This window comes from Carassius auratus, chromosome 6 (assembly GCF_003368295.1).
Source record: "Carassius auratus strain Wakin chromosome 6, ASM336829v1, whole genome shotgun sequence".
Lineage (NCBI taxonomy): Eukaryota > Metazoa > Chordata > Actinopteri > Cypriniformes > Cyprinidae > Carassius > Carassius auratus.
Window position 1 is genome coordinate 25,465,973 of NC_039248.1, and position 15,315 is coordinate 25,481,287.

A 15,315-nucleotide genomic window follows, 5' to 3' on the forward strand; every position below is an offset into this window, starting at 1 on the left:
GGTAATGAAAAATTAGATTTTTTTTCCCCTCATTTCAATTGCAGATGATTTAGAAAAAGCAACAATCCATGGTGTTTGCTTTATATTTAAGGCGCAGCTTTGATATTTTAATGCTTATGTCATTTTCAAATGAAATCCTCAGGCAATGTTTTTGAACATGATACTTGATAAATGCAGCAGAAGAGATTTTTTTATATAAAAAGCATTTATTACAATATTTATTAATAGATAGAACAATATTAGACATTCTCAGAAGTAAAAAGTCCAGTCGGTTTTCAAACACACATCAGATGTATCCAATGATGTCGTTGCATATGATAGGCTGTCGACTCCCCGTCTTCATGACAGCGCTGAACTGATAAAAGTCTGTTCCCAGTTGGTGCAAACTTGTGTGAGACTGGTGAAAGAACGGTTTGGGGGCTTGAAATCCCACGGGACAAGACATGCGTTTAGTGCAAGCCTTTCTCTCCTCGACTCCCTTTGACATGCCCGCTAATTTCCGCCGCATGTTGACCAGAAAGTCCTTGGCTATTTTGCGGCTGCCGTTCGGCTTGAGTTCTGCAGAGTCTGGGCATTCTGGAAGATCCATCCAGTTCTTAATCAGATCTGCAAAGCTGTTGTCCCCGAGAACCAACGGTTGCCGGTTACGGCCTCTGGTTAATAAAGAAGTGGTCCAGTCCGTTGGGTCACTGGCCTCAAACGACGTCCAACGTTCCAGGCATGCGTCTGATGTGGATTTGGGTCGGATTCGGTTGGTGCGGACGCATGCAGACGATGAAACACGCACGTTCCTCGTACGCCTCAACACCACACCTTCGTCCTGCCACGATGCTTCAGAGTATCCCGAATCAAAGTCCAGGCTTTTCATGCTGCTCGGGGAGCCTTGAGGTAGACGGCCAACACCGGCCTCCTCATCCTCCTCTTCCTCCAGTGGACTGGCCAGGCAGCAGGCCGAATCGTAGGTGCTGGCGTCGCTGACGTCAGAGATCCGCAGGCGACTGAGCTGCTCCCGCTGTTGTGCCCTTTTCTGACAGGCTCGATTCGCGTACGAGCACTTTGATTGGTCGACAGGTTCTCGTGTCTGCTTCAGATCCTGCAGAGATCTCATCATGCAGCGCATGTGGTCTCGGAAACAGTCACCTGAACTGCGAACACACAGCTGGAGAGAGAAGAAAAAAAAAAAAACCTGGGGGTTAGTGTTTTGACTACACAAATATCAGGCTATGTCATCGCTCTAGATGCAGATGCATTTTTGATGGCATTACCATCAGTGTACCATTTTATTTATTTAGTGTTTGTTAATATATAAAATTACATATCCCCCCCAATTTTCTTCATGTGTTTTGACATAACACTTTGACTTAATACTTTAAATATATTTTAGTTTAAGGACTTTTGTTGTGTTTTGTCAATATTTTTTTTATTTTTTTTTGTTTTGTTTTCAGTTTATGTTTTAGTTTTTTTTTTTGATTCATTTAGAGGTTTATTCCACATAATAAGTAAATAAAATACATATATCCAATAATAACCCTGTACTCCACTATGGTACCGTCACAGTACCTTTTCATAAGGACAAGATGAGCTTGTTCCCCAAAAATGTTCCAATTAAAAACTGAATTCATTGCTAGACTGATGAGTCCAGGAACTATAGTCGCCTTGGAAAACGATCCATGGACCAGGCCGATCAAACAGACCATAAAGTTGACCAATTTTCCCCTCAGATGAAAGCAGTCCAGAGTTTTCCACAGATGAATCCAGCAGCATTAATCAACAACATGAGTGGGAGAGAAACAAACACACAATCCATTTGGCAGAGTCTCAGGGGGAGAAGAGTCGGAGCATGATGCATGCAGATACATCCGCAGCGATTGTGGGAACGGGAAGCAAGAGGAGTCCCTTCCTGCACTGCTTCTTGAGGTGGGAGAAGTGTGGCCTTTCTTTCTAACGGTTCGTGATTAATGCACAGATTGTTGTGGTCAAAAAGGATATGATGTCATTTTTTGGGACAATGCTGCACGGTTTGGGCTATAGTTACCAGTGAAGCGGGGAATCAGACTATTTGTGTACATTAGTCTATTTGAGAGGGTTTAATACAAGGGGAGAAGAAAAAAAAAAAATATATTATATATATATATATATATATATTCTAAATTCCCAATTCTAAAGTAGATATTCAACAAAATAGCGGTGTCATTGCTATAATAATAAAAAAAATACAAAATTCATTTTAATAAAATTCGTGTTTGACATTTTTTGATTTGCATTTCAGTTTTTGCTTTAGTTATTTCAGCACATATAATTTCCAGTGTTTTATTATTATTAAAACAACGACTCTCCAGAATGTCTTGAACCCTCCTTAATTCTAACAAAAACAACAAAATTCCTCTTGACCAAGCTTGGCAATATCGAAGTAGATTCGATCTTTCTAAACTCAACACCTCTTAACCAGAAAGTCCCTGTTTTCCAGCGATAACATACCCCTACTCTCAGGTGATTTACTTTACTTTCACTTCCAGCACTGCTGTGGCCATAAAAGCATTCAGACATTTGGGAATGCTTTTGAAAAGCAGGGAAAAAAAATGATGTGTATAGACAGGTTTGAGGCAGAGCTATAGGTGTTATCACAGCTGTGAGAACTTAGCCATTTGGTTCGAAGCTGCAAGTGTGTGTGTGTGTGTGTGTTTGAAAAGCCAGCGGTCGTCAGAGGCCATGAAAAATGTATAAAGCTGGGTGGTGGTTAACCTCCATCACTGCTGAAAACCTACATTTAATTTCACAATTACAGTTCAAGATAGTTTATAATACCTTTGGGAAGCACAAAATGCACCAGCGCATGAACATTAATACTGGAGTTAAAACTATAGAAATATTAATGCAGCATATAAACAAATTAATTCAAGATGCCATATGCAGCTTTTAAGACTCTAAAATGACATTTAAGTGGAATTGCACAAAGAACACCAGCTTATGGTTGCTGCAAATTCGTCCTCTCAGAGACAGAAGTGAATTGACTATTTGATTCTGTTACTGGTACGTGACTCAAAACAAAATGCTGATGACATTTTGCCAGCTCAAGTATACAGTTATTAAAAAAAAAAAACTCGAATAACTAGTATACGAAATAATTGTATATACACTACCGTTTATTAAGTATGACTACGTTTTTTGTTCAATTGCACGAATTCGACTAAAGACACATACATCCCTTGTTAGAAATATTATCTTTTTTGACAATAATATCGTCTCGAGATGAACAAGCAAGCAAAGTAAAAACACTTACCATGTTTATTTTTCGTTTGCTGAGTGGGTCCACCTCGAAACAGTTTCCCGTTTCCCCTGAAAAAAAGACAAATGTGGCATAAATATTGTATTTAAATAATGCATAAGTATATGCGTATATGCAATCTGAAATATTTTGAAGCACTTACCAACTGTACACACACACACAAAAAAATATCCAAGCGTTATAAAGCTTTCCAGAACAATACAAAAGCTCCTGATGCAGACGCGTCTTCTGCTTGTGTTCAGTCAGTGCGCGTTTGGACTGAATGAGAGCGCTGAGCGACTTTGACTGCGCCGTCAGTTCCCTGTCAGGACAATCTCAACCAATCAGAGACACGCGTCCGCCTGCCAGCCAATCAGAGAGCGGGAAGTGATAGTGAGCGAGCGTTTCACACCTGAGATAACTAATTGATTCAGTGCATTGATTTGATAATACTAATGTTTATTTATAACAAAATATAAATTAAAATAAGTTGAAATAAGAAATATTGGCAATGTAATTGCAGCTCATTTTATTGATTTACTTTAATAATATGTACGTTATATTATTTTACACGAAAAACTTTCTTTTCTAAAATTTAGTTTGAGGCTCGGGTTTGTATTTTTTATTGCTTAATTTCATTGTTTTGTATGTAATGTAAAGGATCTAAGGAAATAGTTTCGTCAGCGGGGCTATCACTGATTTTGACATTTATACAAAATGTTTATCTAGCGCCATCATGTGGCCATGAAATGATATACATAAACAGGATTACTAGCATCAGCAAAAAAAAAAATAATCCACTGCATCAAGACACATAAAATAAAATAAAGAAAGACAAGGAGCACAAGTCTATCTTACATATCAACTTTTATTTCCAACGAAATATTTTCTGGTATTTAGATATAACCCAAAGACTGTGGTCTAAGTTATCTTATTAATTCTCTTAAAATGTGCTCGACACTTTACACTTCTCATTTAATAGCATGAATAAAAACAGCCCTATGATCTACAGACAGTGAAAACAAGGCACAGACATCGCGCAAAAGAAGGGATGGAACAGCAACAGGAAGGAGAAATGTGAGGGCGGATATAAATACTTTACATGTTAGTCGATTCTGGATGTTGTCAAAGTCAAGCTAGTAGAGAGAGTGAGACACGTGAGGGAATGTCACGCTGTGATTCGGAGCGAGCGATTAATTTCATATGATCTGTCATGCAACACATACAGCTGGAGCCTGGGATGAAGAGAGGTGTAAAAAAAAGAGATGTCTCGGCTTCTTCCTGTGCTCACATTAACTTTACAAAAGATGCATTTTGCTATTGAGTTTCAAGTCCTCACCCACCCCTCAACAAAGACAAATATCAGAATATAACCCTGACTCTCCACCTGTTTTCTGGCAGAAAAGAACTGCAAAATCAAATATTTACACATTGAGAACCGATTTAAACTCAGGTTCAGGAAAGAAGGATGGTGTGCTGGAATTCACGAGTCTTTTTCAGGTTGTCACATAAAAAAAAGTTACGATTCTTATAGGTAGTTGAAGGCAGTCTAGCAGTCGTGCAGAACCAGCTCCATCAAACCTGAGGAATAATCAAAACACATCAAGAAGATTATTAACAGTTCGTCACGTTATATAATTTCAAACCAAACCAACTTACTATACGTTAAATTATTTGTTTGTGAAGTATGCTTGTGCCATCTTTAAAATAGCTTAAAGCAAGCAATTTTGCATCTAATTATCAGTTTAAAAAGGCTGCAAATTTTAGCACTGATCAAGCATGGATGAACAAAATGACATTTATGTACCGTATTTTCCGGACTATGCACACTTTTTTTCATAATTTGGCTGGTCCTGCGACTTATAGTCAGGTGCGACTTATTTATCTAAATTAATTTGACATGAACCGAGAAAAATGAACCAAGAGAAAACATTACCGTCTAAAGCCGCGAGAGGGCGCTCTAATGCTGCTGAGTGCTCATGTAGTCTGTCACTGAGCAGCATAGAGCGCCCTCTCGTGGCTGTAAATGGTAATGTTTTCTCTTGGTATGGTTCTAAATAAATGTGACTTATAGTCCAGTGCGACTATGTTTTTTTCCTCATGACATATTTTTGGACTGATGCAACTTATATTCAGGTGCAACTTATAGCTTGAAAAATAATGTAATTGTATATAAATTAAATGCTGTTCTTGTGAGAAACTAATTGAATTACTTTCCACAAATATGTGAACTGTTTTCAACATTAATAATAATAATAAAAAAATCTGAGCAACAAATCATTATATTAGAATGATGATCATGTGACACTGAAGACTGGAGTGATGATGCTGGAAATACAGCTTTGTATCACAGCAATAAATTTCACTTACATTACAATAAAAAAAACAGTTCTCTTAAATCGTAATAGAATTGTCAAATATTTCTGTTGTTTAAAATTAATGCAGTCTTGGAAAATCTTAGCAACCCTGAACTCAGTGCAAGTGTTCCTCAAATGTTAAAACTACTATTTTCGATCAGCTTTGCTCGTGCATGTGAACACATGCGTTTCTTAACCTCATCATTCTCTTGGGCTCCTTCATTAAAAGAGGCCGCAGTCCTTCAGGTTGTTTTTGATGATGACGTCGGTGACGGCGTCGAACACAAACTGCACGTTCTTAGTGTCAGTCGCACAGGTAAAGTGGGTGTAGATTTCCTTTGTGTCTTTTTTCTTGTTGAGGTCCTCAAACTTGGTCTGGATGTAACTGGCAGCCTCATCGTATTTATTGGCTCCTGTATAAAAACCACACAGGAAATACTGTTAGCAGATTTGAACATGCAGTTTTAGTTGCTCATAATGACCTTACAGTTATTATAATTCTCTTCGCTGCACTACACATGACAAAAGAACTCGAATGATTGTTTTGGGTTCAACTGTGGGATAATATTGATCTTCTCACAAAATGATTTTGACTAAGCAGTGGTGAAGTCAAAGACCTGAGTACTCCGGGAAGCAGATGGTGAGAGGGCTGCGTGTGATCTTCTCCTCAAACAGATCCTTCTTGTTGAGGAAGAGGATGATGGAGGTCTCGGTGAACCACTTGTTGTTACAGATGGAGTCGAAGAGCTTCATGCTTTCATGCATGCGGTTCTGAAAAACAGAAGTGTGATGATTGAGAAACTGAAGCTGCTGCACAGTAACTCGCCAGCAGAGGGCGCTGTCAGCTCGCGTTTGCTCTGTGGAGAGACTGCAGTCTAGTGTACACGAGCTTCTTCAGAGGTTTTAGTCATGCACACCAGTCTTAATTAAAACTGAGCATTTCTTTTCCAGAAAGAACACAGTATTAGATTTTTAAATATCCACATACTCAAATAGTTATTATTTACTTGTTTTAAGAAAAACATTCTTAAATTAGTACTTATTTCATTACTATTCTGCTAATTCACTCGATACTATCACTATATCGATGTCAATATTGATTGCATAAAATGTAAAATGAATAAAGAAGAGAACTTCTAAACTGGTGTAGCTGTCAACAATTAATAATGTTTAATGTATCGCTCGACCTTAAAATAATGAATTACTTCACCAATTTTATGATGATTTAATATCACTTTTATTTATGTAAATGTGTTCCTCAACATAAAATAATGAAATGCTTCCAAAATCTTATATTTTTATATTTTATATATATATATATATATATATCAGTATTATCTTACTGCTCAACCTTAAAATTATTAAATATTTCCAGATCACATAATGTTATATGTATTTTAAAGTATTGCTCATCATTAAAAAAAAAAAAAATTCTCACCCTTACAACAATGCAATACTTCGTCCACTCACTGTATGATCATTTATTTCATTTTTATATATTTAAATGTATTGTTAAATGTTATGATCATTTTAAATTATATATCGGAAAAGAAAAACAGTTTGGAACTGAAATGAACAACTCTTGGAAAAGGTTTGCAAAACTAAACATACATAACTCGGGGTTACTGTTTGAATAACCCACAATGTTTTCCTTTTTTTTTTTAGATCACACATAAAACTAAAGCGTTCAAGCCGATGGTTTTCAAACTCACCATCTCCTCGTCTTCTGCCAGCACCAGGTCATAAGCGCTCAGAGCCACACAGAAGATGATGGCTGTTACTCCCTCAAAGCAATGGATCCATTTCTTCCTCTCTGACCTCTGACCTCCCACATCAAACATCCTGAAGAGAGGAGGGAATAAGGAGGCCATAAAAAGGGAGAATATTTAATGTTGAAGGCGCTGAAATGAAGCAGCAGAAGGTGAACATGCCCATTAACATTTCATGAACAGACGAACTCAAGATAATGAGAATCCACTTTCTAGCTGTTTCCTTTTCACTTTCCATATAGCTTCGAACACATCCAGAACTCAAATTTTGTAACAGATTTTTTTTTTTTTTTGCAGTGTAATATTAATAATGCTCCATACAGTAGCATAATGAAAGCAGATCACGGGGAACTGCAAATGTTCAGAATTACAAGATATATTGAACTGGTGAAGCAATGAAAGACACTGAATACATTTAATCTTAAGGATTTTGCTTGTATTATAAAAAATGGAGACATTATTTTAATAGTTATGTTTATTATTTGATCATAAAGCTGCAAACATGCAAACCATATAAATACTGTAGAAAAAAATATGACATTTACTTTCATGTGGCTTGCATGCTTGTGGTTATTAAAATGAAATTAAAATGGTTAAATTATTACATTTTATAATCATTTATAATTACTTATTTCTATAATTAAATATTTGTAAAATCGAAAAAATCAAAAAATATTTAATTCAGTATTTGAATACATAAATCTTTTTGTGCTTGCATGTGCTGAAAGTAGTGTAGTGTAATGACACATGTTTAGGAAACAGACACACAGTGTGAAACGTTTCTCACTTGAAGTGCAGATCTTTAAAAGTGAAATGTGTCTCCACGATGCCAGTGGTCTTCACTCGGGTCCTCAAGACGTCCTGCTGGGAGGGGATGTAGTCTGCTCGTGCTATCCTGTCCAGATCATTCAGATAACTACACACAAACACACACACACATATATATGCAATTAGGTCCAATCACAGCTCAAATGAAGAAGTTAATTAATTATTAATATACAGTATGCAGTCAGTCTTAAGTGACCTGCTGAGAGCAGCATTACATCTGCATTCATTTCTGCGTCACTTTTCAATTATGTACTGCAACCAGAGTGTTTGTGTATATATATATATATATATATATATGGGTTATATATATATATACCCTGCTTGCATAATGCACACTAGAGCTAATGTAGCCGGTCATTTGCATATTTGATGCATACAGTAAATCTGCCTGCTGTGTACAGTACAGTGATCAGAGTGAACTTTGAGTTGAGTCCAATCTTCAGAGGTTTCAGCAACACAACAGCTGCTCGTGTGTGAATTAGACATTGACTGGAAGCCATAAACAGTCGTGTTAGCTCAGTGAGCCGTCGCTGTTGGACAGACTACAGGCCTGAGCGCTGAGAGCGTTACTATGGCAACCCCGACTCACACTGACCTTTCATACATCATGAGTCAGACTGAAGAATTAGATCATACTTTCACAACGTGATCGACAGCTTCATACTGTGAACATCTTCTGAGCATTTAAACCGTTCAAATGCAACCCTTTTCTCCTTCATGCATGAATATTACAAAGCCTGTCAAGAGCATTTCCAAGCCATATTTCTCACACACAAAAATTATATATACATATTACATTAGGCAAGGCAAGTTTATATAGCACATTTCATACATAATGGTGTTTAAAAGTGTTTTACATAAAATAAACAAATAATAAAAAATAATAATCACAGCAATAAAACAAGCAATGTTTTAATAATAGATTTAAGAGGTTTAAAATAAGTTTAAAACAGTTAAGAATAGAAAATGATTATATATAAAATATAGTGCATTCAGTTTTGACATTGCACTGTGCTCATTATATTATATCTTACACCTAGAACAAAATAAAAACAATTATAAAAATAATTTAAATAATTGTCACTGTTGTTAAAAAAATTTAAAAGCTAAAAAAATATATATATATATTTTCAAATGCAAAGTATTCAGCCAGTTTATGACAAAATACATTGTATACAAATTCTCCAAAATCTTTCTATTTTATCTGTCAGTTAAAAAAATATGACCCAAATATGTTTTTAATAAATTCAATATATTCACATAAGCATGTGGCGATTGAATTATTTCCCTCTGTTATGGAAACAGTGTGTAAAGCATGAGAAAGGACATGGAGAAATGTGCTCATGTTCACAGCCAATCAGCTCCTTTACCTCTGTTCCCTGTGCCATGTAAAGTGTGTGTGTGTGTGTGTACGTGTGTGTGTATTTTTTTTATTGTGCAAGCTCTTTAGTTCAAACTGATTTACATCATAATGACAACATAAAAACAAAGAAGAATTCTATTAAATTAAACACAATGATTATTTCCTGAGGTCATGCATTCACCATTAAATGCTTATTAAAACATCATGCTTTTCTGATCACACAAATACTCAACAAATCGCATTACTCTGAATAAAACTGTTTAGCTCAGAGTCATTTAGAATTAGAAACATAAATGAAAAACAGAGCTCATCTATTGTGAGAGGAACTGAAATGACCCTCGATCTTGCTTTAGTTTGCCTGTTAATTCACATTACGTGCTTTGAGAGTTTATTTCCTCGAACGCTAGTCTTCCCCCTAGCGCTGGTTTTAATGGGCGGCACTACAGAAGGCTTCAGGATGAAGATGATCTGATGGGGCTTTCAGCTGCACGGCCTGAGGATGGTGACAGACTCCATCTGCTTTAACTACTGCAGGAGGAGTCTGAGACGAGACGTGGACATGTGACGAGCTCCTTCTCTTTCAACAGACATACAGAGCTTATATACACACACACACACACACACACGCGCACATATTTATTACAAAGTAAATAATAAAATAAATTATAAATAAATACTTCATGTTTAAAAGTATTATTAACATTATCTTGACCTGGAATTTAAATAAGATTATAATAAGATTAGTGAAAGTGAAAGTGAAAGTGAAAGTGACGTGACATTCAGCCAAGTATAGTGACCCATACTCAGAATTTGTGCTCTGCATTTAACCCATCCGAAGTGCACACACACACACAGAGCAGTGAACACACACACACACACTGTGAGCACACACCCGGAGCAGTGGGCAGCCATTTATGCTGCGGCGCCCGGGGAGCAGTTGGGGTTTCGATGCCTTGTTCAAGGGCACCTAAGTCGTGGTATAGAGAGAACTGTACATGCACTCCCCCCACCCACAATTCCTGCTGGCCCGGGACTCGAACTCACAACCTTTCGATTGGAAGTCCGACTCTCTAACCATTAGGCCACGACTTCCCCTAGTATATTATATAAGATTTTTATATAAGATTACTTTACTTTACATATAAACAAATGTATATGCAAAATCAGTCAAACATGTCCAAACTTTCAACAGAATGATTTTACAGTGTGTGTGTGTGTGTGTGTGTGTGTGTGTGTGTGTGTGTGTGTGTGTGGTCGGTGAAGGTCTGAGTGTGTTCAGGTCGTGACCTCATTAAAGACATGAGACATCTCTGCTAACAACAACAGATGGACTTGGCATTGAGTTCCCTGCTTGGACCTGCCTCCCATCATGCATCAGTCTTTATGCGCTGGTGCTGAAACACCATTAAAGTCACACTGTGTCTAAGCAGAGATTTGTAATATAGTTTTGTGCTACCACTCCTTGCACAATTGTGTTCAAGTGTTTGTGTTTATGCAGCTCTGAAGTACACGGATGAACTCTCATTAAACAGCAGGCCATGTGAGACGTGAGCTGCAGTGATCCGACAGAGGTGAAGGAGAGAAGAGAGATGACTGAACTGCTGTTAAATGACTAACACACGGCCTCCAGTGGCTTCCTGCTCTCATAAACCAACCGCAATATGATAAAAGACATCAACAATTGTGTTTTATGATTAAGCCAACATTTAAACTGCTGTGCAAAAGTAGACTAAGTGGGGTAAGCTTATATATATTGCACATCTAATATATTTTATAGGTAATTTATACCTGTGATTTTTTTTTTTTTTTTTTTTTTGTGTGTGTGTGTAGATAGATAAATAGATAGATCGATAGATATATAGATCTAGATAGATTATTATATATATATATATATATATATATAATAATCTATCTAGATCTATATATCTATCGATCTATCTATTTATCTATCTACACACACACACAAAAAAAAAAAAAAAAAAAAAAATCACAGGTATAAATTACCTATAAAATATATTCAAATAGAAAACAGCTATTTTAAACTGTAATATTTAACTTAATTATTTTTACTTTATTTGTGATCACATAAATGCAGCTTTGGTAAGAGGAAGATAGGTCTCTCAAAAAACTAAAATGTCATTTTGAACAGTAGTTTATAAGGTCATGTAACAAAAAACGTGCTTTCACTTTGTCTGCAAACAACTGTATTGCTTAAACATCAAGTCCATCTCTGCTGTGAGAATATAGTTCACAAAAACATGGTTTTCTTACATTGCTGGACTGCCAGGGTATTTATGAGCTGTGAAATGCACACATTGTTCCCTAAATAATTAAAAGAATAAAAATAACCATAAAAATAATTAGCATTAAAAAACAATTCATCTAATCAGTGCAGCAATTCATGCATTTACAAGGAATTCAATTCAGTCAGACAGTGAACGAGACTTACCCGATGAGATTTTAGGAGTGGAGCTATATGTATTTTAGAATCAGGGCTTGCACAGCACCAGTGAAATACCTACCAATGAAATACTGCAGTGATGGGAATAACTAAGACTATGCTCAAAATATATGTGCTGTAGTTGAATCTGACTAAATTCCATATGGACCATGATTATGAGTGTGTAAATGTACAGTTAGATGTGCAGCAGGAGCAGTATTGTGTGTGTGTGTGTGTATAGACACTCACTAGGCAGCAGAGTCGTTGAGCTGATATTCTCTGGATCGGGTGAAACATCCCTGAACCCCGCTGTCGGCCCACAGTCTGCGGATCACATTGGCCAGATCATCAGTTAAGATGCCCTGCTCCTCCGCTGCTGCAGACAGAGCAAACAGCTGCCGCGCATCGTCCTGCACACACACACACAATGTGCTGAGCAAGGAATAAAACAGAAAAGTGAGAAAAGTGAAGTTGCAAGAGTGTGTGGGACTCTCTGAATTATTTACAGGAACCCAGCGTGACCTACATACTCGTCCCAGACATTACAGGAGGTCTTACCACTCGGGCGGTCTCTTCATAGTCGATCTTGAGATTGCTCATGGCTTTAATGATGGCCATTATGGACTGGATGGTGTTGCTGTAAACCACGGCTCTGTACTGCTTACACTCGTCTTCTGAGTAGCCGTCTTCATGGATGATTCTGAACAGAGGGTGAAATGGAATAAATTAATTATATTGACATAAAAGATCAACAGAGATTATTATACTATCTTACAATAAAACAAAATAAAATCAAATGTAATTAAATTTTTTTTTTTTTTTATTTAAACAATCTTATTATAATATCTGGGAATGGTAATTAAAACATCTAAACATAAAACACTAAAAGAAAATCATATTAAAATCTGCATTAAATAATTTGCATCAAAATGCATAAAAAAACTGTAAAAATGTATTGTTTAATGTCTATCACATTAATTTTATAAGGCAAATACTGAAAGTAAAAAATATGAAACCATAACAGGCTATACAGTTGTTGCTACAACTAAAACTGTAGTCAGTATATTTATTTTGAAAACTGATATTGGCCATTATATCAACCATATCAGCCATAAAACTAATTAGCAGCCAAAAATGTGTATTTGTGCCTCTCCGATTTAAAACGTACAGTTTCACAACTGGCTGTTTCCAGTAATGTGCTTCATTTAATACTCCATATTCACTAACGTCAGCAGATATCACCGTCTTCTCTTCCTATAACCGAGTCAGCAAATATAAAACAGGCTAGCTGGGCCTTATTGACATATTTTAGATTACATCTTTATCAAATCATTACAAAAAAAAAGAAAGAAAAAAGATTATGTCTATAAGGAAAACATTAGAAATATAAATAAAAAATAAAAAAGTTTTTTTGGAAGCGCAGACTAATGGATCTTAAAAGGTTTGATCAAATTAAGAAAAATCTTCGTACACCTGGTAAACAGTGAACTGAAGAGATGTGATACATGACACCTTCAGGACTGTTTTGCTGCTGCTAACCCTCTTTAGCCGTGTTTCCACTGATCTGATGTGGATTATAATCACCATACAAGGCAGAAATATTTAGAAGATATGCAAAAGACTATGCACGCTAGGCATAACATTACCATAGTAAACATTTAAATGTGACCACTTGAAGAAATCAGACATCAGCTTCTTATTCCCCATCACAATCGTGTATTTATTTAGTACCATATTTTACCTGTCATAAGTCTCGTCCTGGAGAGTTTAGCTCCGCGTAGCCTATGTCATAAAAATATAATAATGTTTTTGTCCGGGAGCTTTCATAAAAATATAGAAATGATCATTCTTTCTAAATGTGATGTATATAGGCTACTGTGACTACAAATAAACAGACTCGAGTGAATAAGCAGGCTGTGTTCAGAACGCTTTATTTCTGTGACTAATTATCAATCCTGATAAATTGATCATAATGATCAATGTATCACTTATTATAGTAAAACATTGCTGCTTTTGGATTTAAATATTTAACAAAGATTGCAAACAAACGGCTGCTTTTATCATGTTCATTTTGTGATCGCGCTAGTTCCTGTGTCTTATTTCTCAATCGTTTTTTGACATCTTCTCTTTGTTGGTGAAATGATGGGGTTGCACGTAAAGTGCTGCAGAGCTTCTATTTTGGCCTCGGTGAAAAAGGAGCTATTGTCATTGTAAGACTGTTTCTGCTTATTGACCTGAGTGTGAAACTCTGCTGTCCTCATGAAAAATGGATTGAGATCCCAGCGCCTCCACTCAAATGGAAATGGTAAAACTATTTAAGGCTTTTGCTATATCTCTTTGTGCATCTGACTTCTACTTACAATGAATATATAGAACATTGTTCTATATATATATATATATATATATATATATATATATATATATATATATATATATATATATATATATATATATATATATATATATATTATAGCCAAGATTAAATTCACACACTTCATCCAACAATTTTCATTTATCTTAGAAAACAGTGACCTGATTGCTCTGCATATTATGCACACCATTTTATATATATCCTTTTTTATTATTTTTCTCCATTTACAAAGTCAATTAATTTCTAAATAAATATTCAAAGTTTTACAAAGGCATGCAACAGAAACATTTAAAAGTTTGGGGTCAGTAAGATTAAAACACTTATTCTGCAAGTATGAATTAAATTGATCAAAAGTGATAAAGAAATTCATGTTATAAAAGATTTAATTTTTGTATTTGTATTTTAAAAAATCTGTATTTAATATCTATTTATTTCACTTACCGCCCAATGTTGTCCAACAAAACCATACATATTAAAGGCTACAAACACAAATAAAGTTAAAGGGTTAAAGTCACATTTAATTCTAAAATTGTAACATTACAAATTAGACTTCTTAAAGCAAAAGTTACAGTCACTAAACTAAATAAATGAATGAAAATAAATGAGAACAAATGCACAGAGTTGTGTTAGGCTATTTTGATTATTCCACTGCAGTCTCTTTACAGTCAGTGCTATCATACAAATAGACTTACTTGAGTGATTATAATTATTGAGCCTTTATGTCTGAGCACATGACGGATCGAGTCACTTAAACTACTGCAAAACAAAATTATTAACTATGTCTTACAAGTTATTAAAGGCCTTAATATGAAGCTTGTCACATGTTGAGAACAAACTGAATTAAGCACTTTCTCCGCAGCAGCTCAGTCTGTGTCCTCGCTATATTTTCAGATGCGCTTGTATCAAACTACTGTTTATCCAT

The 15,315-nt window shown here is 35.8% G+C and overlaps 2 protein-coding genes across 2 annotated transcripts in view; both read right to left on the reverse strand.

Moving 5' to 3' along the window:
* Positions 1 to 186: 186 nt before the first annotated feature.
* inka1b (inka box actin regulator 1b) lies at positions 187 to 3,578 on the reverse strand. The gene is made up of 3 exons (XM_026266003.1): positions 3,429 to 3,578; positions 3,281 to 3,336; positions 187 to 1,159 (listed from the first exon to the last, which is right to left on the reverse strand). Exons 2-3 carry the CDS (start codon positions 3,281 to 3,283, stop codon positions 287 to 289), a joined length of 876 nt encoding a protein of 291 aa, XP_026121788.1. The 5' UTR covers positions 3,284 to 3,336; positions 3,429 to 3,578; the 3' UTR covers positions 187 to 286.
* Positions 3,579 to 4,113: 535 nt separating this feature from the next.
* Positions 4,114 to 15,315, reverse strand: part of gnai2b (guanine nucleotide binding protein (G protein), alpha inhibiting activity polypeptide 2b) — a 39,830-nt gene continuing 28,628 nt past the window's right edge. Inside the window, exons 3-9 of the mRNA XM_026266013.1 lie at positions 12,581 to 12,722; positions 12,272 to 12,432; positions 8,179 to 8,307; positions 7,335 to 7,464; positions 6,240 to 6,393; positions 5,820 to 6,035; positions 4,114 to 4,846 (exon numbers count right to left, since the gene is read on the reverse strand). Of these exons, the coding sequence (XP_026121798.1) occupies positions 5,845 to 6,035; positions 6,240 to 6,393; positions 7,335 to 7,464; positions 8,179 to 8,307; positions 12,272 to 12,432; positions 12,581 to 12,722 (907 nt within the window). The 3' untranslated portion in view covers positions 4,114 to 4,846; positions 5,820 to 5,844. The remainder of the gene's footprint in view (positions 4,847 to 5,819; positions 6,036 to 6,239; positions 6,394 to 7,334; positions 7,465 to 8,178; positions 8,308 to 12,271; positions 12,433 to 12,580; positions 12,723 to 15,315) is intronic.